Source organism: Chaetura pelagica, unplaced genomic scaffold (assembly GCF_000747805.2).
Source record: "Chaetura pelagica isolate M959 unplaced genomic scaffold, ChaPel_1.0 scaffold37, whole genome shotgun sequence".
Taxonomy (NCBI): Eukaryota; Metazoa; Chordata; class Aves; order Apodiformes; family Apodidae; genus Chaetura; species Chaetura pelagica.
The window spans coordinates 1619530-1646261 of NW_009954567.1; the positions used below are offsets into that span (position 1 = coordinate 1619530).

The window sequence follows — 26732 nt, forward strand, 5'->3', positions numbered from 1 at the left end:
GTGCCTTAGTCTGAAGGTTTTTGTTGTGCTTATTTTCCAGTATTGATACTTGTCTTTCTAAACATTACATGATTCTACTGCTTGGAGATGAGAACTGTATCTGAGGAAAGGAGGAAAAAATATTCTTGCTTCAGTCTGCTCACATTTAATTTTCTGTTTCTTAATTTAGCTTCTCTTGTATGGTACATCTGTAAATATATACCCTTTTCAATTTCTATACTGTTGCTGAACATGATTGATCAGTAAAAGTGAACTTGGTTCCTGGTAGAGAGAGAAGACATTTTTTGGTGGTTCTGTGACTCCAGAACATTCTTCAATTATTTTTTGCTAGTCTGATGTAATTAATAAAATTTCTCTGGAATTTTCCTTGAGGTTAATTTAGAAGAGAGTGTTGGATGCCTTCAACAAGTTATTTGGGTGAGACATGGCTTTAAGCTGGTCTCTAATGAAAACAGATTCTGTGCATCTTGCCTTATGGTTCAGCTCTGGTATTGGAGATACCAAAAACCTAAGTATGAGCTCATGGCTTAAAAAAGACCTTGTAGCTCAACTAGGTGCACTTTAACACTTACAGATCTGTTAAATTTAGAAACTAGAACATTCTCATCTGCTACTGGAAATCTGCAATAGCCTGGTTCAGGTCAGAATACAAAAATAATCGTCAGTTACCCAGTTCAGATTCCATAGGTCTTAAAAAATACTTATTCATGTTAAAGCAGCCTCAGATTAAAGTATGTGCTTACTGACTAACACATCAATTGGAATACATGGTTATTTGAATCTCCCTATGAAATGCATGGGGGTGTTTGTAATGTTTTCATTAGCTGAATTTCTAATAGAGTGTATATCATATTTAAAAGTATTTTTGAGTCATTGACATTTTTGCAGTGTCTAGCTGCAGAGCATGATTCAGACACCCTTGAAATTCAGCCAATATTTCATCAATTTCTTTCCTTTCTGTGCTGTAATTCAGCTTCAGGTAACACAGTTCGTGTTATCTTGCATTCTCTTGCTTATTTAGAGGTGTTTTCCTGCCTGTGGGAAGAGTGTGGGATAGAAAAAGTATTTTTGGTTTTTAATCTTAAGCATTACTTTCACTTGCCCACTTCCAGACCAGAGAATTGTTGCTGGATTTTTACACTGTTTCTGGACATCCAGACTCTCTTTCTGTGGACTCTGGAGATAATAGGGGGTGGTCTTGAATATCTGTTTTTTTTCACAAGGAACTTTAATGTGGTCTTTGAGGCTAATGTTTTGGGACTAATTAAAAAATTATCTTCTAGGAAGCTAATGAAATAGCTCCTGTAATCCATTCTAGATAGTACCAGAAAGTATTTCAACAAGCTAATTTTGCCATAGCTTTCTGGATAAGACCTTATGCAAGATGCTTCATCCCATTTATAGGAGGAAATAAGGAAGGAATGTTACAGTTGTATTTTTATGATACTTGAGATCTGTTTGTGCTTTTATTACCAAAGTGTCACATTAATTGAACACGATGCTATGAATGAGTGTAGTTAGATTCTAAACCAGATCTCTGTGAGAAAATAAAACTGGAAACCAGAAAGGAAATACTGGTCCAGACACCCCAAGTGTAATACTCTTGTAACATAAGCATCTGAAAAGTACACATTTCTTGTTTTTCCAATTACAGGGACTTGCCATGAGGTGCTGAAGCCTTGTTTCATTGATTGAGAGACTGGACCTAAATGGCGCACCATGACTTTGCTCCAGCCTGGCTTAATTTTCCTACTCTTCCATCATCAACAAAAGTATGTTCTTTGTTGTTCTTTTGAACAGGCACTTGCATATTAGAGAATTCTAATGATAATAACCTCAATCATAATAAAAATGCAAATTTTTATGAATAGGGTGATAGCAGGTGATATCTAGCAAGTAGCAGTGTCATGAAACAGTTGTTGGAAACAGGAAATAGCAATCTCAAAATTATTAGGATTTGTAAATATTCTAGGAAGTCACAAGAATGTCTGACTCACATGTTTCATTTTTCTGGCTTATTTTTCTACACTTTCTTAAGTAGTGCAAATGCAGAAGCAGAGGTGGCACTGGGTATTCCAGTTCCTGCCTTCCTGTTCGCTATTTGTAGACCTGTCTTTTTCATTAGTCTTTTGAATGCACTATACATGTTTGCAGATGAGAGTGGTATTGTCTTTCTGTAGTGTGTTGATCTTAGTTTCTTTTGTCCATGGAAAAATGTTTTTCTATATAAATTAAGGAAATAGACTGATGTTGTTGTTAAATGCAGTTAGCTGTCACTATTAGTTGTGTTCCCATTACTTTTCTCATATATATCTACACATGTACATGCATGCTTTTTTAAAATCAGGTCATTGAATGTCCTTATGTTGCTCTATTTATCTTCTACACTGAGATAGCTAGCTTCTTTGTTTAATATAATCTATCAGCAATGCTCACTTGCTGTCCTGGGAACATTAGGCCAGTCTGCTCCGGGATAGTTCCTGTGACCTGTTTGTTTTAATTCAACTCTTTTTATCTGCTTTTTCAAGTTTAATAAAATTTTAATTGGAAAAGTAATCAGAGCTTAGTTTAGTATGGTGTTATAACTGCAAAACAATCTTCATGTACTTCAAGAATCTGCTGAAAGAGCTTTACCTACATGTTGAAAGAGACAATACAGCACAGTAAAAGTAAACTCCAGAACTGCTCCAGTAGCAGTCAAATATACTTGAGGTATAGGTTGTATTTGTGACCTCTTTCCTGAATTGGGAGAAGTTCAATGGCAAGCCTATATTGGCCTGTTTTCGGCTGGGATAGAGTTGTTTTTCTTTTTAGTAGCTGGAATAGCGTGTTTTGGATTTAGTGTAAGATTTGATATGAGAAGAATGTTGATAATGGACTGATGGTTTTAGTTGTTGAAAAGAAATCAAGGGCTTTTCAATTTCCTATGCTTTGCTGAAGTACAGGTGCACAAGAAACTGGGTGAGAGCATAGTTGGAGCAACGGATCCAAACTGGCAAATGGGATATTCCATATAATGCAACATCCCTGCTCAGAAGGGGGTAGGGGATAAAACCCTGGGACTTGAGCCTGGTGTCAACAGGAATTACCAAGCCTCATCCAGAGTTCTTTAAATCAGATTTGAAGGGGGATGGGGTTATGACTGTGCTCGCTAGAGAGGTACCTGTGTGTTGTGGGTCAGCACTCATGGGGTGGCATGCTACTGTTTTTCCCTCTTTGCAATGCTTACACATTAATGCTGCAGCATCGGAAGTACAGGAAGAACTAAAGATCTGTGTGTGACTGCACGGCTATGATCTCATTGCAGTCACTGACATGGTGGGGCAGCTCAGATGATTGGAGTGCTGTCACAGATGGCTTTGTACTGTTCAGGAAAGATAGGTCATCAAAGTGAGGTGGCGGAGTGGTTCTCTGTGCAAGAGCACCTGAAGTGTACCGAACTCTGGCCAGGGGAGAAGAAAGAATGTGGTGAGAGTTTATGGGTGAGAATTAAGGGGCTGGCCAACATGAATGACACTGTTGTGGATATCTACTGTAGGCCATTTGATCAGGATGAAGAAGTTGATGGGGCCTTTTACAGGCAGCTGAAAATAGCCTCATGATCACGGGCCTTGGTTCTCATGGGAGGTTTCAATCACCCAGATATTTGCTAGAAAGGCAACACAGCCAGGCATGCACAGTCCAGAAGATTCCTACAGAGCATTGATGACAACTTTCTGATGCAGGTGGTTGAGGAATCTATGAGGGGCAGTGCGCTGCTAGATCTTATAAACTTACCTACAAGGAGGGTCTTGTTGGGGATGTGAAGGTGTCACTGTTTGACTTAGGTTCAACAGCAATGCTCTTGATCCCCTCCCCACCCAGGTAGGGAAGGAGAGACAGAAAAAGCAAGAGACTTGGCTGGATTGAAAACTAAACTACACAGCTTTAATTAAACACTAGTGAGAAAAGAAAACATATACAATTATATACAAATATGTTCAGGTATGTTCAAAAGCCTGTCTCCTCCTCCCACCCCCAGCAACTTCCACAACATCTCCTGAGCTGCGAACAGTCCCTAAAAATTTTGGAGCTGCTGCTGGAGAGAGCACAGAGTGATGAGGGTCAGGAGAGCTTGAGCCTCAGGGTTGATAGTGATGGATGGATGGAGTCCTCCCTGGACGCCGGCCATGGACGGGAGAGAAGGGAAGAAGAAACAGGAAGGAAGTTGTCTTCTGGGATCTGTCCCAGAAGCTTCCTCTGAGCTTACGTAGATATATGGAATGGAATATCTCTGGCCAATTTTGCTGTCTAACTCAGCCTCCTATGGGGGGCTCATAGATCTCCCTGTAGTGTCTGAGCTGGCAGAGTGAAGGTGTGACCTTGAAGACCCAGAAACATTCCACTCATATCACCCTTAGTTAGAACACACTGTGACTAGTTAAAAGAAAGCTTGCTGAAGAAAAAAAATCAGTAAAAAGATAATTGGCTTCATCCTGGCTTAGACCAGGACAGAAGGTTGAAAGCAAACTTGGCTGTAGTGACCACAAAGTGACCACAAAATGGTAGAATTTACTATTTTGCGTGGAAGTAGGAGAGAACTGAGCAAGACTACAACCCTGGACTTCAGGAATGCATTTTACCTCTTGAAAGATCTACTTGCTGGAATACCATGGGTTAAGGCTCTGGAAGGTATGGATGTCCATGAAAGCTGAGCAGCTTTCAAACATCACTTGCTCCAAGCTCAAAACTTGTGCATCTCAATGAGAAAGAAATGAAATAGAGGAGGTATAAGACTTTCATGGATGAGTAGGGGTGTCTTCTGGATAAAATTAAAGGAAAGAAGGAAATAGACAGAATGTGGAAAACAGGTCTGGCCACTTGGGAGGAATACAGGAATGTTGTAAGAGAATGGAGGGATGCAATGAGGAAAGCTAAGGCCCACCTGGAACTAAAGCTGGCGAGGAGCATCAAGGACAAGAAGAAAAGTTTCTTCCAGTACATCAATAAAAAAAGGAAGAATAGGGAAATGTAGGCGTGTTGACGAATGAGGTGGGTGCCCTCTGTGACTGATGACACAGGGAAGGTGGAGTTACTGAATGCCTTCATTGCTTCAGTCCTCACTGCAAAAGCCAACCCTCTTAAATCCCAGACCCTGGAGATAAGAGATAAAGCCTGGAAAAAGGAGGACTTTCCCTCGGTAGAGGAGGACCAGGTTAGAGGCCACTTAGCCAAACTGGACACCCATATATATCCATGGGCCCTGATGGGATGCATCCATGAGTTCTGAGAGAGCTGGCAGATGTTATTGCTAGACTACTCTCCATCATCTTGGAGAAGTCATGGAGAGCAGGAGAGGAGCCTGAAGACTGGAGGAGGCCTAATGTCACTCCACTCTTCAAGAAGAGCAAGAAGGAGAACTCAGGGAACTACAGGCCACTTAGTCTCACTTCTATCCCTGGGAAGGTGTTAGAAAAAATCATTCTGGACATCATCACAAAACATGTGAAAGCAAAGAATGTCGTTGGGAGAAGTAAGCATGGATTCACCCAAGGGAAATCATGCTTGACCAACCTGATTGCCTTCTATGATGTCATTACTGGCTGGCTAGATGAGGGGAGAGCAGTGGATTCTCTCTACCTTGACTTCAGAAAGGCTTTTGATACTGTCTCTCATAACATCCTCATTAGGAAACTCAGGAAGTGTGGGCTTGATGAGTGGAGAGTGAGGTGGATTGAGAGCTGCCTGTGTGACACATCTTGGAGGGTGGTGATCAATGGATCAGGGTTGAGTTGGAGGCCAGTAACCAGTGGCATCCCCCAGGGATCAATACTTGGTCCAGTCTTGGTCAGTATGTTCATCAATGGTCTGTACAAGCGGACAGAGTGTATCCTCAGCAAGTTTGCTGAGGATACTAAACTGAGAGGGGTGGCTGACACTCCAGAGGCCTGTGCTGCCATCCAGCATGACCTGGACAGGCTGGAGAGTTGGTCAGAGAAGAACCTCACGAGGTTCAATAAAAGCAAGTGTAGGGTCCAGCACCTGTGAAGGAAGAACCCCAAGCACCAATATAGATTAGGGGTGGACCTGCTGAAAAGCGGTTTCAAAGGGGAAAGGTCTGGGAGTCCTGGTGGTTAGTAAATTATCCCTGAGCCAACGATTTGCCCTTGTCACCAAGAAGGCCGATGGAATTCTGGGGTGCATAAAGAAGTGTATGGCTGGTAGATTGAGAGAGGTTATTCTCCCCTCTACTCTGCCCTGGTGAGTCCACATCTGGAATACTGCGTCCATTTCTGGGCTCCAGAGTTCGAGAGAGACAGGGAGCTACTGGAGAGAGTCCAGAGGAGGGTGATAAAGATGATAGGGGGATTGGAGAACCTCTTATGAGGAAAGGCTGAAGGAGCAGAGGCTCTTCAGCCTGGAGATGAGAAGGCTGAGAGGAGACCTTATCAATGTGTAAGGGGTGAGTTCAAGGAAGATGGAGACAGGCTCTTCTCAGTAGTTCCCAGTGTCAGAATGAGGGGCAACAGGTACAAGTTGGAACATAGGAAGTTCCATTTAAATATGAGGAAGAGCAACTTTTTACAGTGAGGGTGATGGAGCACTGGAACAGGCTGCCCAGGGAGGTGGTGAAGTCTGCATCTCTGGAGATACTCAAAACCTGCCTGGATACAGTCCTGTATAAAGTGCTCTAGATTATTCTACTTCAGTGGGAGAGTTGGACTAGATAATCTCTAGACGTCCCTTCCAACTCCAGCAATTCTGTGATTCTGTGATTTCCCATGATCTGGTATAGTAGATGAGAGTTGGCTGGGATGTTGACACTCAGTTCTGGGATTGCGGTTTCAGGATTTCTTTCCTCCAGGATCGCTAGCCATGGATGGGCTGGACGTTGGTCAGTGGGTGGTGATGAGTTGCACTGTCCATCACTTGTGTTTACATTCTATTATTTTTGTTGTTACAATTATTATTTTTTTTAATCTCAACCCATTCTCTTTACCTTTCCTGCTCTCTCCTTCAGTTGCCAGGGAAGCAGGGGTAGAGTGAGTGAGAGGCTGTGTGGTATTTAGCTGCCTCCTGGCTTAAAACCATTGCGCGTACTGTTGTCTTCCACAATTTTTTGCCTCAAGGAGTTTGGATAGACTTTATTTCATGTCTTCCAAAAGCCCCATAGTTGAATTCTTTCTCTATTACAGTCTTCATGCTTTGTGATTTCAAATGCAGCTTATTTCCTATGTTACCTCCTCCCTTAATTATCAGCATTCTGTTATGTACAGCCCAATTGGATATTAAACACTTGAAAAGTCTTTATAGTCCTATCCAATATGTAGTTTACAGAATAAGGCTTGTCCTGACATTTCTGTGCAAGACAGATGTCAAATGTTGTGGGTCCCCCTCCACTCCATTTCCTGGTAAAGACTTTTTTTTCTGCTTCCCATGTATCAGCAAAGCAGATGAAGGGAAGAGCAGATAAGAGGAATGGAGGTGAAGAGGAAGGATGTGGTGAGGAAGGCAAGGTGTCCCATATTACTTGCAGAATGGAGCTGATGTGAGACTGTGGTATTTAGACTTGAGAATATGAAACTGAATTCTGCCTGCTAAGTTTTCATTTCCCTGAAGTGGAACTTTTAGGAACTGAGTCTTAAGGGGCTTGGTTTCCTCCGTTGATCCTGGGTAGCTGAGGCTTTTCCTTATATATGTAAAGGCTGTCATTAGACAAACCTGATGCCAGGAAGCTGAGGTTGTGAATGAGCATCCTTAATGTGACTGGTAGTGATTACAGCTTGACTGAAATCCATCTCACCAATTGCTGATGATGTCATCTTAAGGATGTGCTCTTATATCATCTCCCTGTCAGTTACAGCAGAGTCCTCCAAATAGCTGGGCATTCCTTGCTCAGTAGCTTTTGTTCAGGTCTGAAACTACTGTACCCGTATCAGTGCAGTATAGTAGTTGTGCAGATGGAAATGGAAAAGTGGTGTGAACAGTGAAGCTATCCTGGGATGTCAACAAAACTTTTCTGGAAGGGTTGCTGTAAACTGTGTATGGAGAGACTGCAGACAGAATAGTAAACTCAGTTTTTGCAAGCTGCTTTTGCTTTGTGTTAAGCAATACTTATACTTCAGAAGTGTCTGTTTCTTGCTTTCTTGGCTGGCTGAAGTTAGTTAGATAGTTTCTTAGCTTCCAGAAATTGTCAATAGATCTCCTGTTGATCACGTGTTTACTGTAATCTCTGCCACTAGAGTCTTGATAGACTGATACCTCCATCATGTGGGGAAAATGCAAACTGCACGATCTTTTCACATGATTTAGAGACTTCACATGAAGTACATAATGTACGACTCAAACACTATATAGAAAAGCCGTTGCATGTTTTAAGATTGTGATTGTTTTTCAAAGTGGATACAAAAAGTTTAAATGCCAAAGACAATATTAGAAGGTTGTTGTAGGTAAATGAACATATGAGGCTACCTTCTAAAATTTTATCTATGATCAACAGATCTGGGCTTTTTGAAATTTATAGCAGCAGAATTTGTTGATAAGGATTTTTTACTTAAATACTGAAATTCATTATGACAATTTTTTAACTACTTAGACCTTTTGGTAGTTTCTTGTGGTTTTTGTTTTTTTCTCTCTCTGTCCAAATTTGTCAAGGAAGTAATTAACTTCCCAGGTCTCAAATTGAGAGGGCAGTCCCATTTCATTTTGACTTCTGTGTGGTTTGGAAATCCATGCTTTGTATTTTAAACGTATCTGTTTCTTACTTGAGTTTGAATTTTAAGCAGTGAATTTTGAAAGGCACCTTGTGCTCTGCTGAGGTACTGTCAGTAGAACATGAATAAAATTTTTTTTTGGTGTGATTCTCTGTTGCAGGTGTGGGGGAGGTGAGAAAAAGAAAATTATTTTCTTTAGCGTGTCTTCTGGAGTAGTTAAACATATTACTGTCTTTTTCTTTTTTTTTTTTTACAGTTCACTTTGATCAGTGAAGTACTTAAATATTAACATAGCTTAATTAGACATTAGCAGATAGTGACTGTTGAAGTAAACTTGGGGCTTTAATTTTCAGACATACACCATTACTTCTCTACTTTTTTTCCTGAACATTAATGAGTCTGGAGAGGGAGGGAGATTCAGGCAGAGAAGTTGATAGATTGTGTGCAGTAAAGTTGATAATTCCTGGAATCACTAATCTTAGTTTATTGACACAGTATGTTTCCACACAGCTGTTAATTTATGCATTTTTAGCTTGTATGACCCTGGGATGTGTTGGATCTCTTGTACATGTGTGATTCAGTGGACATATATGCACAGTAAGTGTCCTGGGATAGAAGGGGGCTTTGCTTCATCTGCATCAATGCGTGGCAAGGAGGTGCTGGGTAACACAGCCAGCTGCTGTTGCTGACTGGGAGATGTGTGGTATGAACAACAGTAAGGCCAAGCACTACTTCTGCAGAATTAATTTTTTTTTTCTTGAATTTTTAAGATGTAACAGCAAAACAAATGTTACAGTGTTAAAATAGTTAAGCCACAGGGAAGTGATAGAGCTGAAAGACATGATCTTTTTGCTAAGCTCAAGTATGAGTTCTAGTCAGGATGTATTTTCATTTCTGAGTGCTGTTCTCAATATAAGGTTTTAGTTTATAAAGTACTTCCTACTAGTGAAGATTTATTTACTTACATTTTCTACAGTGCCTACTTGTAAGATGATAATTCAAAGTGTATGTGTAAATCTGTATCCTTTTAACTCTAGGTTTTATCTCTATTTCATAAGTAGCTGTGTTTGTTTTTTTTAAGTTGAAATGACAAGACTGGTAAATTGAGCCTTTGGGTTCAACTGCCCAGGTGGAAGCCACTGATTGCTTTTCTATGGAATGCACATGTGTAGTTTTTGACCGCCCAAATTAAGGTCCCAGACTTCTTTTCTGCCTTCCAAACTGTGATCTCCTGTTCTTTCTCACCGTTTTCATTTTCTTTCTGCTGCAACACATGGCACTTGTGCTCTGTTCTGCTGCCAAAACAGAAGAGACACTTGTGGTTTTTTACCCTGTGTCACAAGCATGATCTTCAGTCCAGTTTCAGTGTCCTGGAGCAGAAGATGTTGCTTCCACTTTCATAGCATGGGAGATAGTGACATAGCTCTGAACATATGCTTACTTGAGGACTACTGCATTGTCTTTCAATCAAAAGTCCTTTTAAAAATGCATATGCCATGAATAATGTGCATGTCTGCATTATCTGTCAATCAATTTTTTTTTCTTAAAAAAGTACCATGAATAATGTGTAAGTTACATTTCTAATAGTTCAATTTTGTTATTAGTAAGATAATCACTTTTGCTTCTTTACAGTCAACACTGAACTTCGAGAAACATTCTGAAAATTTTTCGTGGACAGAGAATTGTTATGAAGCAAATTGCAGAAGACGCAACTCTACAGATGGGTTTGATCCTGGATGGTCTAATGGAGGTATAATTTAGTTTTGTAAAACATTTTGAGTATGTTTACGTCATTACTTTGTGGCACTCTACCTAGGAAAAAAGTCTGATGATAATAGTTCTCCTAATCAAAAGTTTTTATTCTGTAGTAAAATAGAGGTAATAGAAAGACAGATCTTCCAAGAGAGGATGTGATTACTGAGGGCTGGTTAAATACCTGTTACTCCAGGTATATTTCTCTGCTAAAAGAAATAAGAGTGTTGAGTTAATATTCTAGCCAACAACATAGAAATGAGCAGCCAAAAAAAGAGATTGACTTGTCTTAAAGTTGGACTACTATCCTCTTTCTCTGGCATTGTTTTGTAAGATTCTTGCCTGCTGCTTATGTGAACGAAAACTTAAGTTTGTTATGCTGTCATATCCCAGAGCAGTAGAGCTGCTGAATTAACATCTCTAACAATTTTGCAAAAGTTTGTAATTACATTTTTTTAAATTTAAAAATGCAAGGGCATTTTGGGAGAAAAGAGAAGCATGGCTGGCGTTCACAAGGCAGAAATGGTACAGAAAATATAAACCATTGTGGAGGATGCCATGGAGGAGGTTACTGCACTCGTACCAGCGCTTTCCACTGGGGAAAAGACCGAGGACTGCATGAAAACATTGTTCCTGATGATGAAGCTGGGAAAAAGGAAGACAAAGAAATATCCAAACAGTTTAAGGCTGAGGATTTTGTAAGTTTATCATAGTTATAATAAACAAGGTTTCATTGTTTCTTCAAGGGCCGTTTTGTCCATTTGAAGTGACTTCATGAGTTCTCACCAATTTCACATCATCATATACTGGAACACCCTTCCTATAGATAAGAACCTGTTAGTCATTTGTCCAATAACTTGTTTCTCCTTTCATATCCAGTTTTTATGATTTTCTGGTTACTGTTATCATTTGAGTGTTTAAGTGAAACTACAATTGCGTTCCAGCTTACTGTGGTATGTGTATATATAAAATTCTACAGTTACCTTACTGGAAATCTGAAGTACTGTTAAAGTGGTCTTTCTGCCAAAAACGCTTTGAGATCACGTGATTCAAACTAGCATTGCAGGATCTAAGATGAAAAGTGACCTTACTCTTTGAAGAATTATATGTGACTGTTTTTTGCTTTCTCTGGACAGTCCATGTAATGGTGTTGACTGCTTTATTGGGGAAGAGAACAATAGAGCATTAATCTATGTGGTTTAAAGAGCGAAATGTCTACTCTGTTTCAATCTAAAAATCTTCGACAACAGAAGGCATACTGCCAATATTATTGTGATTCCTAATTTTATTGGTCCCAGAATTGAAGACTTATTTTTAAAATAATGATAAAACTTTCTTTCAGCCATCTTTGAACCCTAAATATGAGAAAGAACCAAACCAGAATAAATCTTTCGCTGCAGGTGTGTGGGGTGAGTATGTTTTATGTTTTAAAATGCAAAAAAGTTGTATAGTTCTGAAGTTTGTTTTATTTAAAACACAGGATTTTTTTTTTAGAATTTCAAAGTTACAGATTTAAGTTACAAAGGTATGGATGGAAATTGAGGAAATTAAAATATTATTACAGCATAAGGATCTTCTTTAGAGAATTAACACTTCTATTTGAATATCAACCTGTTGATCTGTAGATTCAGCCACAACTGGGATTCTTTCCCAGAACAAATGTACGTATTTTTTGTAAGGATGTCAAGAATTTATCTTCATCTTTATTTTCAAGAGGAAGTGCAGTCAAGGTAGGTGGCCTAAACTGATGAAGTGATTTCTAGATGAAGACTTGGTAAAATAATTCTTCTGACTGAAGAGGTCTATTGCAAGATTCTGTGTAGGAGGGCTGGGAGGAGCAGGTTAGCTTGCAGAGGTTTAAGGTCTCTCCCTGGAAGCACATGTCTTAAACTTTTTGTTGCATTTACAAACTACTTGTAAGAAATTGCATCCTGACACCGGACCTTGAACTGAACTGTAATCTGGGATTGTTTTCTCATCTTTACCTGATTAAATTTGGCTACTGCTGTCAGCTTTATGTAGGCAGTTGTTCACTCTTAAGAGCTTTAGACTGCCAGGTTTTAAAGTAATAAACCTACTCAAAATAACAGCCTTTCACCTTACAAAGAAATAATTTTTGAAGAGTTGCTAATACTGAGATAATTGTTGCTCATTTAAAATGATACTTTGATTTGCTGATTCTTTTTCTGGTGCTTCCACTGTATGTTTTACACTCTTAGACATTACGTGTAGGTCAGTCCCTCAGTATAAATACCTAATTGCTAAGAAATTTTGCAGAAGCCTAAAAAATTGGACTGCTTTCCTGTTTTGTGTATTACATAGAATCATAGAGTGATTTGGAAGGGACCTTAAAGATCATCTAGTCCCAACCCCTCTGCCATGGGCAGGGATACCTCCCACTAGCCCAGGTTGCTCAAAGCCCCATTCAGCCTGGCCTTGAACACTTGCAGGGAGGGGATGTCCACAACTCTGGGCAGCCTGTGCCAGTGTCGCGCTGCCCTCACAGTGAAGAATTTTTTACTAATGTCTAGCCTAAATCTCCCCTCTTCCAGTTTAAAATTGTTACCTCTTGTCCTATTGCTACATGCCCTTATAAAAAGTCCCTTCCCAGCTTTCTTGGTAGGCCACCTACGTGTACAGGAAAGCCACTACATGGTCCGTGTAAGATCTCCCAGAGCTGCCTTTTCCATCCTGATTAGCAGCTTTCATGTGGAAGTCAGGAAATATAGTTCTCTTTCAATACAAGAGCAATGGTAAATTATTTCCTAAAAAAAATAGGAAAAAATGCTTGGCACTTTGAGTGATTTACAGCTTTTGCAGCTCTGTGGCTCTGCACGATGTGTGCATGATGTGACTCAGCTGCATCTGAAGGGGGACAAGCTTTCCAGGTCACTCTTCATAGGTAAAGGAAGGAACAGTTTTGTTAGCTACATAAAGTAATAGAATAATTTAATTTGGAAGGGACCTTTGAAGATCATCTAGTCCAACCAGTAAGGTACAGTGAGGTGGCTTGTTATGGCTTGTATCTCAGTATCTTACTTTATTGCAGCTCTGCTATTGCAAACTTTGGTTTGTAACGGAAAATTTGAAATTAAGACTATTATTATTATCCTTTAAAGGAATAAATATTGAGGACAGGAGGAAAGTCACCATCCCTTTCTAATGCCTGTTAAAAATGTATGCTTCTGTTAGATTCCATTTTACTTTGTGTATATGTGATGGGAGCATGCGACTATTGTGAAGAATCTTTTAATAAAGTTTAATGAAATTCAAGTGTACAGTTATTGCAAATGATTTGTGACATCTGCCTGCTAAACAAAGCTGGTCACTGATCCTTTTAAGATAAGTTTTTTAAATGTAGGATATGGTGCCACTGAAATATAAATGATTGGAGGGAGAGGAGATAATCTTGGAAAAGGTTGTTAATGCAGCAGTCCAATGCACACACAAAAAAATAATTAAAGCATTTTTTCACTTTTAAAGAGTTATAGGACTTTTTAATAGATGTTACTTAAAACTGTTAAATGCCAGTTACTTAATATGACAACTGTCTGTATGCCTCTTATTTAGTGCTCCCTTGACCATGGAAATGTTGTAAACATCATATGTTTGTTATGCCCGTCCAAGGCATGGAGATAGAGAAACTGGTCATTGCTGTTGTCTTGAATAGCGCACATCTCTTGTCTTATGTTTATATAGTCTCAGTGTGGAGCATTTGGCTTTAAACTGAGCTGTTAAATACTGTATAAGTAGTTATTCTTTCAGTACCCTTAAAGGGAAATATGAAAACCATAATATCTTTCTGAAGATTCGGTAACTGTCGACTATTTGCAAACAAGAACAGTGTAGCAAGCTTCTTTGAAGAATACCTTCTTTCCAAAAGTAATATTCCTGCATTGCGAAGTGAAATACTTTACAAATGGTGGTTACAGAAAACTGAACAGAACTTGTGTTTATCCAGGTTTGTACAGTTTGTTATTTGTGGAACTCATACTGGACTAAGTTCCTGATTATGCCTGATTGCTCTGGACTGTATGGCTATTCAGTACCTTATGAACTAGAAGCTTAAGACAATATACATGCACACATATATACACACTTCTTTTTTTTCTCTCCAGATTACCCTTTGAATCCTAAATCCAGGTCTCCAAGAATGCTGGTCTTTAAAAAGAGCAGTACAAAAGAACTGCAAATAACCAGATTTCCAGTAGTAGGAAGTCTTAATTCACAGCCAGTAAGGAAAGGAACTGGCACAAGTTTTTATAAAGGATCAGGCCCTAAACCTGTCACTCCACCCACAAAGGTGAGTCATGGATACCAGTGGCATGAACAGCATACTGAAAAAACAATTCTGTAATTGCAAATGTGTTTACTTCTGCGAACGCTGTTCCTAGAGTGTTTTGCAAATGTGAGTGGAAGTAACTTCTTTTAATTTTTCTTTTAAAACTATACAGTAATTGTTTCTTTCTTTGTTTCTGTTTTACCTTTTTTGAGAAGTGCAAAACTGTCCAAATGAGAGTGAAAAGGATGTTTTTTACTTAGAGAATAACACTGCCTTTTGTATATATGATTTTAACAGAAAAATAGGTTTAGTGTACTGGTATAGTCAGCATAAAAATATCTTCAGAATTTATCCCAACTATTGATAGAGGTGATGTTGCAACCTGTTAGTGTCATTCTGGCCCTTTTCCAATTGCAGCTCTCTGTGTTCCTCTCTTGATTCTTGTGTCAGGAATTTAAGTGTGCTCCTGAGAGTATATGATGCAGTAGCTGTTAAAATCTCTAATAATTCTTTTTAAATAACAATACTTTCAGCAGCTGAAGGCTCATATTGGGTACCTAAAATACACGAGTCTTAATTGTTTTGAAACGTGAGTCTTTATCTAAAAAGTGTAAGAAGTATTTTTGAGAGGATGAGTTGCTCATGAACAGTTTCTTTTTCACAAGAAAATAGGTATTTGCATCAAGTTGTGGTTGTAGTTATGATTTGCTTTTACTTCATAACTTTTCTGAAAATTCCTGAAAATAATCCTGGTGTAGTTAATGACTTAAAATTTCTCTTAATTTTTTTTTTTTTTAGCCTACACAGTGGAAACGCGAAGCAAAGGAAAACAACCTTGGGAATCCATTTCCTCATGAATCTGCATATGGTATTGCCAATTTGAGGCATTTCAAATCAGCTGCTAAGGCATTTACGATATCACAAAATTCAGTGGAAGAGGTAAAGCAATGTCTAGGTACTAAATCTGTAAAATGTTTAATTTGGATAGATAAGGGACAGTAAGTTCAGTGGAAAATGGTATTAAAGAAGTTTTTTTGGAAGGTAGTGTCAATACATGTGAAACCTGAAACTGCAGGTGCCAAGGGAGTACTTTGATCTTTCATTCAGCGTTTTCTAGATTAAGAGACTTCTAATGCTCTTTCTTTTTCTGACTCTATTTGTTAGTGTGCTCGGTCAAATTCTTCATCTCCTGTTGACAAAGTTGGTCAGCCTAATGTAACAAAATTGACAAGATTGCGCACTGATAAGAAGAGTGAATTTTTGAAAGCATTGAAACAAGACAGAGTGGAAGAGGAAGATGAAGACAAGTATGCTGGGCAAGATAAGGTAGCTTCCTTTATACCTGTTGTAGATTCAGCAGTAGTACTTTTCAGAGGGCCATAAACTTTTTGTTTTGCTGTAAACAACTGTGAAGTCATGGTCTTGGATCTCTAAATGCTGGAAAGGAGTTAAATTTTGATGAAAAAGTTGTTCAAAGTACTATTCTTCTATTGTTTTCAGTAGTGTTTTTTTTTTTCTTTCTGCAGCGTCTACTCATACATGTTATCAACGTGAGGTACAGGTACAAATGAGGTACATGTGTGTCTTTAGAAAAATAAAAATAATAAATACTAACCTATTCATAGAATCAGAGTATTAGTTAGGTTGGAGGAGACCTTTAAGATCATCAAGTCCAGCCATTAACCTGACACTGCCAAATCCACCACTAAACCATGGCCCTAATCACCACTCTGGAGGTTTTAAATACCTCCAGGGATGATGGCTTAACCAGCTTCCCTGGGCAGCCTGTTCTAGTGCCTGACAACCTTTCCAGTGAAGAAATTTTTCCTAATACCCAGTCTAAACCTGTCCTGGTGCAACTTGAGGCCATTTCTGTTTGTTCTGTTGCATGTTACTTAGGAGAAGGGACCAACCTCAATCTCAGAACAACCTCCTTTCAGGTACTTGTAGGGAGCAATAAGGTCTCCCTCTCAGCTTCCTTTTCTCCAGACTAAACAACCACAGTTCCCTCAACCCCTCCTTATATAACTTGTTCTCCAGACCATTCATGAACTTCGTTGACCTTCTTTGGACAAACTCCAGAACCTCAATGTTCTTGTAGTGAAGGGCCCAGAACTGAGCAGGGTACTCAAGGTGCAGCCTCATCAGTGCAGAGTACAAGAGGACTATCACTTCGCCAGCCCTTCTGGCCTTACCATTTCTGATACAAGCCAGGATGCTCTTGGCCTTCTTGGCCAGATGGGCACACATGGCTCATATTCAGATGTCTCTCAGGCCCACACCCCAGGTACTTTTCCTCTGGGCAACTTTCTAGCCACTCCCAGCCTATAGCATTGCATGGGGTTGTTGTGACCCATGTGCAGGACCCAGCACTTGGGCTTGTTGAACCTCATACAGTTGGCTCTGGCCCATTGATCCAGCCTGTCCAGATCTCTCTGCAGAGCCTTCCTACCCTCAATCAGATCAACAGTCCTGCCCAGCTTGGTGTCATCTGCAGAGCTGCTGAGGATGCGCTCAATTCTCTTGTTCAGATTATTGATAAACTAAAGAGAATGGGCTGCAACACTGAGCCCTGGGGAAAACCACTCCTGACCAACTAGATTTAACTCCATTCACTGCAACTCTTTGGACCCATTCACCCACCCAGTTTTTTACATAGCAAAGAATATGCCTGTCCAAGCTATGAGCAGCCAGTTTCTCCAGGAGACTGCTGTGGGAAATGGTGTTGAAGTACAGGTAGACAGCATCCAAACATCCACAGCCTTTCCTTCATGCACTAAGTGGGTCACTTTGTCATAGAAACTAGTCAAGCAGGACCTGCCTTTCACAAACCAGTGTGGGCTGGCCCTGATCAGCTCATTGTCCTGTCTATGCCATGTGTTAACACTCAAGATGGTCTGTTCCATAACCTTCCCTGGCACTGAAGTCAGACTAACAGATGTGTGGTTCCATGTATCCTTCTTTCAGCTCTTCTTGTAGATGATGGGCATCAGTCAACTGGGACCTCCCTGGTTAGCCAGGACTGCTCATAGATGACGGAAAGTGGCTTGGTGAACACATTGCCGGCTCTGTCAGTAGTACCCTGGATGGGTCCCATCTGAACCCATGGACTTGGAAGGCAGTGTTTCAAACCTTGGCTGTTAGTTAATCTACAAAACAATTAATGAAAAACCTCGTTCTGCATCTCAAACTCTTCCCTTTCTAATAGGAATTAAGTGTTTAGATAGCCAGATGTTCTCTATTCTTGGTCTAATCAGAGGAGGAATTGCCAGTTTATGCATATATAAAGGACTTGTTTTTACTTCCTAGTGTTGAGAACTTGGAGGCCTGCACTGTCTATATATAATGCATCAGGTTTCTTTCCGTCTGGATTGGTTTATGCAGTTCTCAGCTGGCACCAAAAAATATTTGTGTCAGTGCTACCAGCCACGGGCAAGCCATAAGCATAGTTACTGTGGCGATTACAACAAGCCTCTTCTCTATAAACAAGTGCCTTAAAGTGTTAAAAGAAAATAAAATAATAAATTACTAACCAGCTAGTTAAATGACTGGTTCTGAGGAAGGCTTATTCAGATTCAGAGACATGAAAAAAGACACACTGTCAGTGTGCATTGCACATAAAAGTAAAATTGACTTTTCTGACCCTGTTCCAATATCAGGCAAAATAAAATTTGCTGTAATGGGACTATACAACTTTATGTGTGAAGTAAGAAAGGTCTGCATCTTTCCATTAGGCATTCTGTGGCTGAGCGTCCTGAGATGAATGTGGGGGGTAGTACTATTCTTGTGTTCTTAAGAAATGCATAAAGATTCTGATGTACAGTTAAAAAGATATTGGAAAAACACTGTCTTGAGCTTCAGAATTCTGTAAACAGTACATGAACTGTTGGTGGGGGTTTCTATTCCTGAAATTGTTCAGAGTTCGTATTATACATAGGTAAAATGCATTTAGTTGTCTGAGTGTATACAGCTGATTTTCAGAAGCAAGTTTATATAAAATTAAAAAGGTTTTTAGTAGTGGAAGTTGTAATGTCATTAGACAGGTATATGTAACACATACCCTGGAGTAGTTGTTGGTAACTGCATTCTTCCTTTTCCCTGCCATTGCTCTTTCATTAAGAGATGTGAAAAGATACTAGACAAATCATGTACCTAACTAATAGCTGTCTTACTTCCAACATTCATTAGTGATCATCAGTAGAAGACATGGTATTCAACTGAGTGGATGGGGAGATAACTGCGTAACAGTCTTCTATAACAATCCTGTTGATCACCTCTGAAATAATGAGGCAAATCATACTCAGCAGAAATCAAGCCATTTTGCCCTATTTATTAAAATGGTGTAAAATATTAATGAATTCTGTTTGATAATCTGAGATGCATTCTTCAGGCTTATGATTTAACAGCTGAATGTATGTTTTCTGGGATACTTGTTCTTAACAAATTATTGCTGAGTGTTTAAAATGTCTATAAACAGACAGCACTATGAGTGGGAAGAATATGAAAATGATGATGGTCTTGATCCTGGATGCTGAAGCATGGTTTCTTAAACATGCAGAACTGGCTGATTGGTTGCTTTCTGCTATGGATAATGCTCCTATGCCTGGTTTAGGGATTTTGTTGACAAAATGGTGTTGACTAGGTAATGATCATAGTCTCCTCTTTCTTTATACAGTTGTCATGCCTTCTGAGGCTATTTGGCTCATACTGAATATGAATTGCAGGTTGCTGAATGAAAATAATAAAAATAATAATCTCTTGTTTATAGACACTACAGAGATTTTAATATTTGAGTGAAACTGAACAGTCAACTTTCTGAGTTAACTTTCCTCCTAGTTCTTACTTCATGGCTAGTAAGTTACAGTTACTGTTAACCATAGCCTGAGAAATTGTAAGGAGTGCATGCTTGTAGGGCAAGTTTTCTGAATTTAAAGAGCAGTATCCATTCTTTATGAACTTGTGGCAGATTAATTTGCTGGTTGAGCTATTGTGGCTGTGACCTGTCCATTACACTAAATAAACTTTAGAGCTGTTATGCCTTCTCCTGACATATTGCTCTGATGCCTAATTAGGAACACTTTAAGTTTGACAGATAATGTTACTCCTGTAAGTATGAAAGTCAACTTAAATAAGATATGTGTGAAACTTAATAGAAAAAAGTGTGAGGCAGAGCATGGGAGTTGCTTTCTGCATTACTTGATCAGTGGTATAACTTGAAGATTTCTGTCGTATCCAGGTATTGCGAACTCTGGAGGTACAAACAGAATTACCCCTGAAGTAGTAGTGTTTCCATTTAAACTTAACCTGAATTGCGGCACTTGCAGACATGTACTTGTAAATAGAATTTACTTTTAAACATTGTAATATAACATTATTTTTAACAGAATGATGAGTCCTTTAACTTGAATAACAGCAACAGTCCTCATCATGAGCGAGATATAAACCAAAACTTTGAAAGTGAAGTTCTACAGGAGAATGGCAATACTTCAGTTACATCTCAACAGATCATTCCATCTTCAGCCTTCCCTCAGGCAGATGTTCTTTCAAGCTCACTTGAGGCAGAGCTTAGGTATGTATTTTTTATAATATGAAGAGTGTTCCTTCTTGGTGAGTGAGCATATAATGAATTCTTACTAATTCAGAACACATAACATTTTTAATGTATACTGTCACAGGTTTAACTTCTAGACATGTACTAATTTTACATGGAATATACTTTGTTTCTACTAGACTTGTGTACTGACTTAAACTTGCTTTGCTAAAAATATGATGTATTTCATTATAAAGAAATAAAACAAACTGCGTAGTTACTTCATTCCTCTAGCTTTGTTCTGCACATCTAGGAGGAACAATGCATATGGTTACTATTTGTATTAATAGTACTTTAAATGCTGCATCTTATGTAAAACTCCAGTGAGCTTTTCCTCATTGTTAAAGTAGTTAATTACTTCTGTAGCTGACTAGATGACGCTGTCAGTGATACCACAAGAAAATGTACTGGAAAGGGAGAAAGCAACTTCAAAAAAAGGATTGAAACAACTCTAGTATCTCATAAAAGTAACTGCAGTAGCAACTAGTAGAGATGAGAATGATGCTGTTAGGCTCATCTCTGTTTCTGGTAAGGTGTTGGAACAAATCATTCTGGAAATAATGTCAAAACCTGTGGAAGCAAAGAAGGTCATTGGGAGACGTCAGCATGACCAGGGAGAATCATTCTTTACCTGTCTGATTGCCTTCTATGACATTGTAACTGGCTGGTTTGATGAGGGGGGTTACCTACCCTGACTTCAGCAAGATTTTGACACTCTCTCCCATAACATTCTCATTAGGATAGAGTGCATCCTCAGCAAGGTCACTGGTATTACAAAACTTGGGAGGGGTGGCTGACACTCCAGAGGCCTGTTCTGCCATTTAGCATGACCTGGACTTTTTGCTCTTGTCACCAAGAAGGCCAATGGAATTCTGGGGTGCATAAAGAAGTGTGTGGCTGGTAGATTGTGAGAGGTCATTCTCCCCTCTACTCTGCCCTGGTGAGTCCACATCTGGAATACTGCATCCAGTTCTGTACTCTCCAGTTCAAGAGAGGCAGGGGACTACAAGAGAGAGTTCTAGGCTAGGGCAACACAGATGGTTGGAAGGTTGAAGCATGTCTTTTAAAAGGAAAGGCTGAGAGAGCTGGGACTCTTTAGCCTGAAGAAGAGACTGAGTGAAGACCATATTAATGCCTCTTAAGTATCTCAAGAGTGAGTGCAAGGAGGATGGAGCCAGACTTTTCAGTAGTTCCCAGTGACAGGCCACAGGCACAAGCTCGAACACTGGAGGTTCCTTTTAAATATGAGGAGAAGCTTCTTTTTGGTGAGTGTGACAGAGCATTGGAACAGGCTGCCCAGGGAGGTGGTGGAGTCTCTATCTCTAGAGATATTCAAGACCCACCTGGATGCTGTTCTGAGTAATGTGCACTAAGCGATCTTGCTTTAGCAGGGGAATTGGACTAGATGTCTAGAGGTCCCTTCCAACTCTGACAACTCTGTTCTGTCATGATCTTGTCTTGAGCTCTGTTACATTTTTATTGTTTCTGGCAACTACAGAATTGCCATGAAAGATTAGAGTTTTCTTGGTTTTTTTTTAGTGATAGGTTATATGCCTATTTTCAACTGAGGAACTTTACTTTTTATAATACCTGCAGAGGAACCTTTTATGACCTGTCCCTCATGAGTATGAAAAATGAAACACACTGCTCTGTTCCTTTTTTGACACCATTGGCTATGTGAACAGAAATCTTTGGCCACTAGAGGCTGCCAATGAGGTTTTTTTGACTAGATGATAGCCAAATCTATCTCTCATCTTTCCATTCAGATGACTTGGAATGACCTTGATAGTGTTCTGGCAAGTGTCTTTTCTTTGTGGTATCCGAGAGGCCATGTCTCCATAGTGTCCCAGCTCTTTGGCTGTGACCTCTGCACATGTGGAGACAGATGTTATGTATGATAAGCCTTTTTCTGGTAAATCATACTTGGAAGTGGCCAGCTTAACTCACAGGATACTTGTTCATACCTAGTAATAGTATTGGCAGTCTTGGGCTTCCCTTTTGCTGAGGAAGATTCCAACATGAAGCCATCCTGTTGGTGTCAAGTTTGCTAATCTGAAGGTTGATTTTTTTAATGTAGTTCACTCTTAGCCATTCTAGAAGCCTAGTGTTTAAAGGGGCAGTTGTCCTGCTAACTAGAGACAGTTTTGCTTAGAAGTTAATTAGCCGTAGCCATTGACCGAAACTGTATTTACATCTTGCCTGCAGTAAAACTTTATAACTCAAATTAGTGTTGCCAAAAATGTAACTGCTATTGAACTGCATTTGGCATTTTGAGTCTTTTTCTGTACATCTGTACAAACACACATGTTCTCTTAAAATGACATCAGCTGTCTCTATGTTTTGTGAAATATCTTTAACCTTAACATTTAAGGTCAACAGGTGTGTGGTGTGCTTGGGAAAGGTGTTAATCCTTTTGGCAAAAACCTTGCAGTGAGAGAAATACTGCTTTCGTTGTTAGTTGTTGCAGTGTCTTCACCCTCAGATGACCCCTGTTTACACAGCATCTTTACATGTAAAACCTCTTTCTTCCTGCTCAGATACTGAACTCCCACTTTTGACGGTAGCTAAAACACATTGATGGTTGCATCACTGGATATCTGAAGCTCAGTCACGAGGAATTTGTCGTTTCTTTTCCTCCCCTCATCCCAAAACTCACTCCTAGTTGTAGCCTATCTGTGCTGAAATATCAGCATGTGCTAATGGGTGAGACTTAATTGTAAAGAAACCTCTAGCCTCTCCTAGTTCTGACCTGTAGCATGTGCTAGAAAAAGGGAACTATATGAGGCTGTCACATCCTGAACTAATTCCCGTGGAAAGACACTGCAGTATTTTTCACTGCTGGCCTGTTGTCCAGGAATACTGGTTATTCCCTCAGTGTGAGTCTTCATCTCTTTCTATGGGGTGTACCTCTGCTCCACCAGAGCAGTTATGCAAAGGAAATACGTTCTTACTTTTCCACCTGACACAGATTTCTTGCCTTAAAATGAAGGTACATTTTTTACCACATGTATTGGTAAAACAGAATCATCTGTGAACTTCTTATTTTCTATGTTTTATATATCTAAGGCTTTGAACTTATTTTTGTGTGTTTTGTTTTTTTTAAATAACAATAAACTGATTAATCCATTTGTTACGGATCTTCACACATATATGTAGGCAGAGCTTGAAATGTCTATGTGTCACAAATTCCTTAATGTCCTCCTTTTTAATTTTAAGGTTGCTAAAGGAAATGGGCTGGCAGGAATATAGTGAAAATGATGAAGCATGTGCTCCACTAACAGAGGATGAGATGAGAGAGTTCAGAGTCATTAGAGAACAGGTAACACCAAGTTGATGTTTTGTTACAAACTTGTAGTTGGCTGCCCTAAATGCCTACCTTTATGAGGATCTACAGTAATTTTGATGGTTTGGGATGCTGCTGTTTCAGTACCATTTCAGTATTACTTTTTTGGAAGAATAGTGGCTTTAAAAAGATGAGGATCAGTGCTTATTGTAGGTAAAGGCCTATTCTCAAAGTAGCAAGGAAAGGGTAGGAGAATGTTTCTGAGTATTTTCAGCATTGCATGCAGTAGAATTGCACAGACTTTCCAGCTCCTTGGTTTAGCCTGAGGAAAGCAAGATTTCTTTCAAGGCTTTTATGCAGTTTCCTTGGTTCCCAAAATCTGACTTTTCTCATTGGAAATTGAGAGACATTTAATTCACTAGTAACAAAGTCTGCAAAGGCAATCTAGAATTGATTTTGTTAAATTTTATTTTAAATTAGGAGTGTTATTCAAACCTGATGGAGTCAGTGAGGAAGAGCTGGAAAGGAAAACCTTGTGTGGTGTTAAATATAAGCATTTTTTATTTTTGTAAGTCTAGCCGTACCTGTATTAATTAGAGCATTTGGAATATTAAACCCTTACATGCGTGTCTCATTGACAAGCTTCTGCAATGTGTGTGAAAATGCAATAATTCCTTTCTTGCTAAAGAATCAGTTGTTCCCTTTCTCTAAAGTGTGTTTAACTTCGCAGCTGCATCAGGTAAGCATACTGGGATACTCATTTCTCACTGCTGCTTCTCCTCTTCTGGGCCTCTTCTGTATTGCAGACCCTGCTCTTCTTAGCACATTTTTTTGCAGCACTGTGGAAAAGGGGACTGGATCACAGGAGAGGCCATGTGGGAGGAGAGATCACTAGGGCAAGACATCTGAGGAAGTGGGTGAGAAGAGGGTAAGCTCTCCTTGACTGCAGGAGCTTAGCACAATTGGAGGAGCTTGGATACAGGTTGGCTAGCCTTAAAATGCAGGCTTTTGGAAGAGTTTTTCTTTGTGTGTATGTATGACAAGGTAGTACTGTGGATCTAGTGTAGACCAGAGAGGAAAATGTAGAGAGTATTGAAATGTGACAAGATTGTTGTGTTTACGTTTTTCTTTACCTAAATACATATTGTTTTCTCATTGCAGTTACAAAAAAATGGCCTTCGGAAAACTAGCATTTTGAAAAATGGCCTCATTTGTGGTTTTAAATTTAGCCCCTGGAAAAACAGCACTTTCAGACCTGCTCTGGAGAAGGAGGATTCTGAGACGAGCAGCAGTGATACATCAGATGATGATGATGTGTGAAGACTTCTGAAACATCTATTGGAGACTATTTTGATCTTTTTTGACTATTTTGCCTATTTTGAAATTGGGGATGTGTTGTTAAAAATATATTTTGAATTTATGTAGTAATGTACCCACTAGAAGAAGAATCACGTGATTTTTAACTGAAGAAAGCAAGGGATGTTGTGTTGGACATCACTGTAATTTCTTTGTAAGTGAATTTTGTAGAATGAGGGCTTGAATTGACACAGTGTTGACTTTCTTCATCACTGAAGCGTTTCTGACTAGCAACATGACAATGTAATAAATCAGATTTTCTCATTTACTAATAAAAACAAAGAATTGTGTAATATCTTGCAAAGCTTCTATCTTAAAATGCCCAACTCTGTAAGGAAAAAAGGGCATCTTGACACAGCATTTTGTCTTCATCTAGGTTGTATCTGGGGCTAGCCTGGAGCAATTTGCTGTCTCACCTGATGGCCCCTTCCCAGGCAAGGAGGAGAATTGAGAAGGAGAGAAGCCCCATGGGCTGAAAAACATATTTAATGAAATAAATCTGATACAAACACCCAGTATAAAAGCTTATGCTCAGCCTGGGCCTCCCTCAGCCCATCTCCCCCTTTGTAACCAGCATGAGGTGAGTGGTGTGGGACCCTCCTGTGAGGGGTCAGGGAGACAGCTGCCCTGGCTGGAGTTATTGACTGACTTGGGGTGAATTAATGAATGTCCTGCCCATCACAGCTGGCCTGTGGGGCTGTCCCACTGAAACCAGGACATATGCAAAAGGCAATGTAGTATGTTGGCTAAAATGGGCAAAGTGCACTAAAATGCTTTACTGTAATTGAGCTGTTGTGTTGTTACACTACTTGCACATATAGCTGCTCTTTAGCCATTCGTAGCGCAGTCCTTGCTATTAGCAGACCTTGATGTTAGTTACAGAACCAAATTTCTAGAACTGATGTTTAAATTGGAAGCTTTATTGGGGTATTGCAAGACCTGGTACTCTCACAGTGTGGGAAAATAAGCACTTTGGTTTTACTATTCACATGCAGAAAACAAGTTAGCCTGACTGGATTTGTCCAAATCAGGGAAAAAAACCCAGCCCTGAATAAGAGAGTATCATTACACTGCATAGCATTGAAGGGTATTGTTTAAAATGTGAGTTTTGTTTGCATTTATATTAATGTACTCTGGCAGCAGTGACTGCATTTTGGAATGAGGTAAAAGTATTTTCATCACTAGATTATAGCAGCAGAATATCTATGCAATCAGCACCTGTTTTGCTTACTTCGTGTCAACCTTTTTTGTTTTTGATCACACTTAAAAAACAATATTGTATTACAGTTTTATTTATTTTAGTTCTTTCAATATTTTCCAGAGGGTTTTACAAACTATGGGGCATTAATTCATAAGCACAAGTACTCTTGGTGTTGTCCCGTACATTTATAACATAGTTTATGTATGTATTTAGGTACTCCCCCTTCAATATATTTTTGGGTTTTACTTTCTTACAGTAACTAATTTGCCATTTAGAACTCTAAAGCAAAAAATATTTATAAACCTGGGATTTTGACCATATTTAACTTCTTAAGGAAAATACATTTTTAATAAGGTGGCATCTGTTGATTTTGGGCCAAAGATGATTGATTTTTAATTTTTTTTATTTTTTTTTTTCCAGTTAGTTTAAACAGAGACTTTAAGAGATCACTTTTTGCCTTGGAACAAGCATGCAAATGTTGACATAGTTAATTTTGTTGTAATTAATTGAAAAAAGCCGTTTTCTTGTCTAAATTTAGGAGGCTAGAAATGTTTCTTTTTATTAAAGAAAAAGCT

The 26732-nt window shown here is 39.2% G+C and overlaps 1 protein-coding gene across 3 annotated transcripts; it reads left to right on the forward strand.

Moving 5' to 3' along the window:
• Positions 1-1709: 1709 nt before the first annotated feature.
• GPBP1 (GC-rich promoter binding protein 1) lies at positions 1710-24955 on the forward strand. Of its 3 annotated transcripts, none has more exons than XM_010005348.1 (10): positions 1710-1772; positions 10302-10443; positions 10920-11143; positions 11788-11854; positions 14564-14748; positions 15526-15666; positions 15892-16053; positions 20112-20296; positions 23534-23636; positions 24762-24955. In XM_010005348.1, the coding sequence occupies exons 1-10, from the start codon at positions 1710-1712 to the stop codon at positions 24918-24920; spliced, it is 1431 nt and encodes a 476-aa protein (XP_010003650.1). In that variant the 3' UTR covers positions 24921-24955. The 3 variants fall into 3 exon arrangements, with proteins under 3 accessions (XP_010003650.1, XP_010003651.1, XP_010003652.1); XM_010005349.1 differs by having other exon boundaries at positions 10326-10443; XM_010005350.1 differs by having other exon boundaries at positions 15526-15676; positions 15929-16053; positions 24762-24920.
• The last annotated feature ends 1777 nt before the right edge of the window (positions 24956-26732 follow it).

Coding starts and splice junctions, on each gene's coding strand:
- GPBP1 (XM_010005348.1), top strand. CDS start 1,710: ATGGCGCACCATGACTTTGCTCCAGCCTGGCTTAATTTTCCTACTCTT. Junction 11,144..11,787: donor AGTTTAAGGCTGAGGATTTT/GTAAGTTTATCA, acceptor ACTTTCTTTCAG/CCATCTTTGAACCCTAAATA. Junction 20,297..23,533: donor TCACTTGAGGCAGAGCTTAG/GTATGTATTTTT, acceptor TTTAATTTTAAG/GTTGCTAAAGGAAATGGGCT.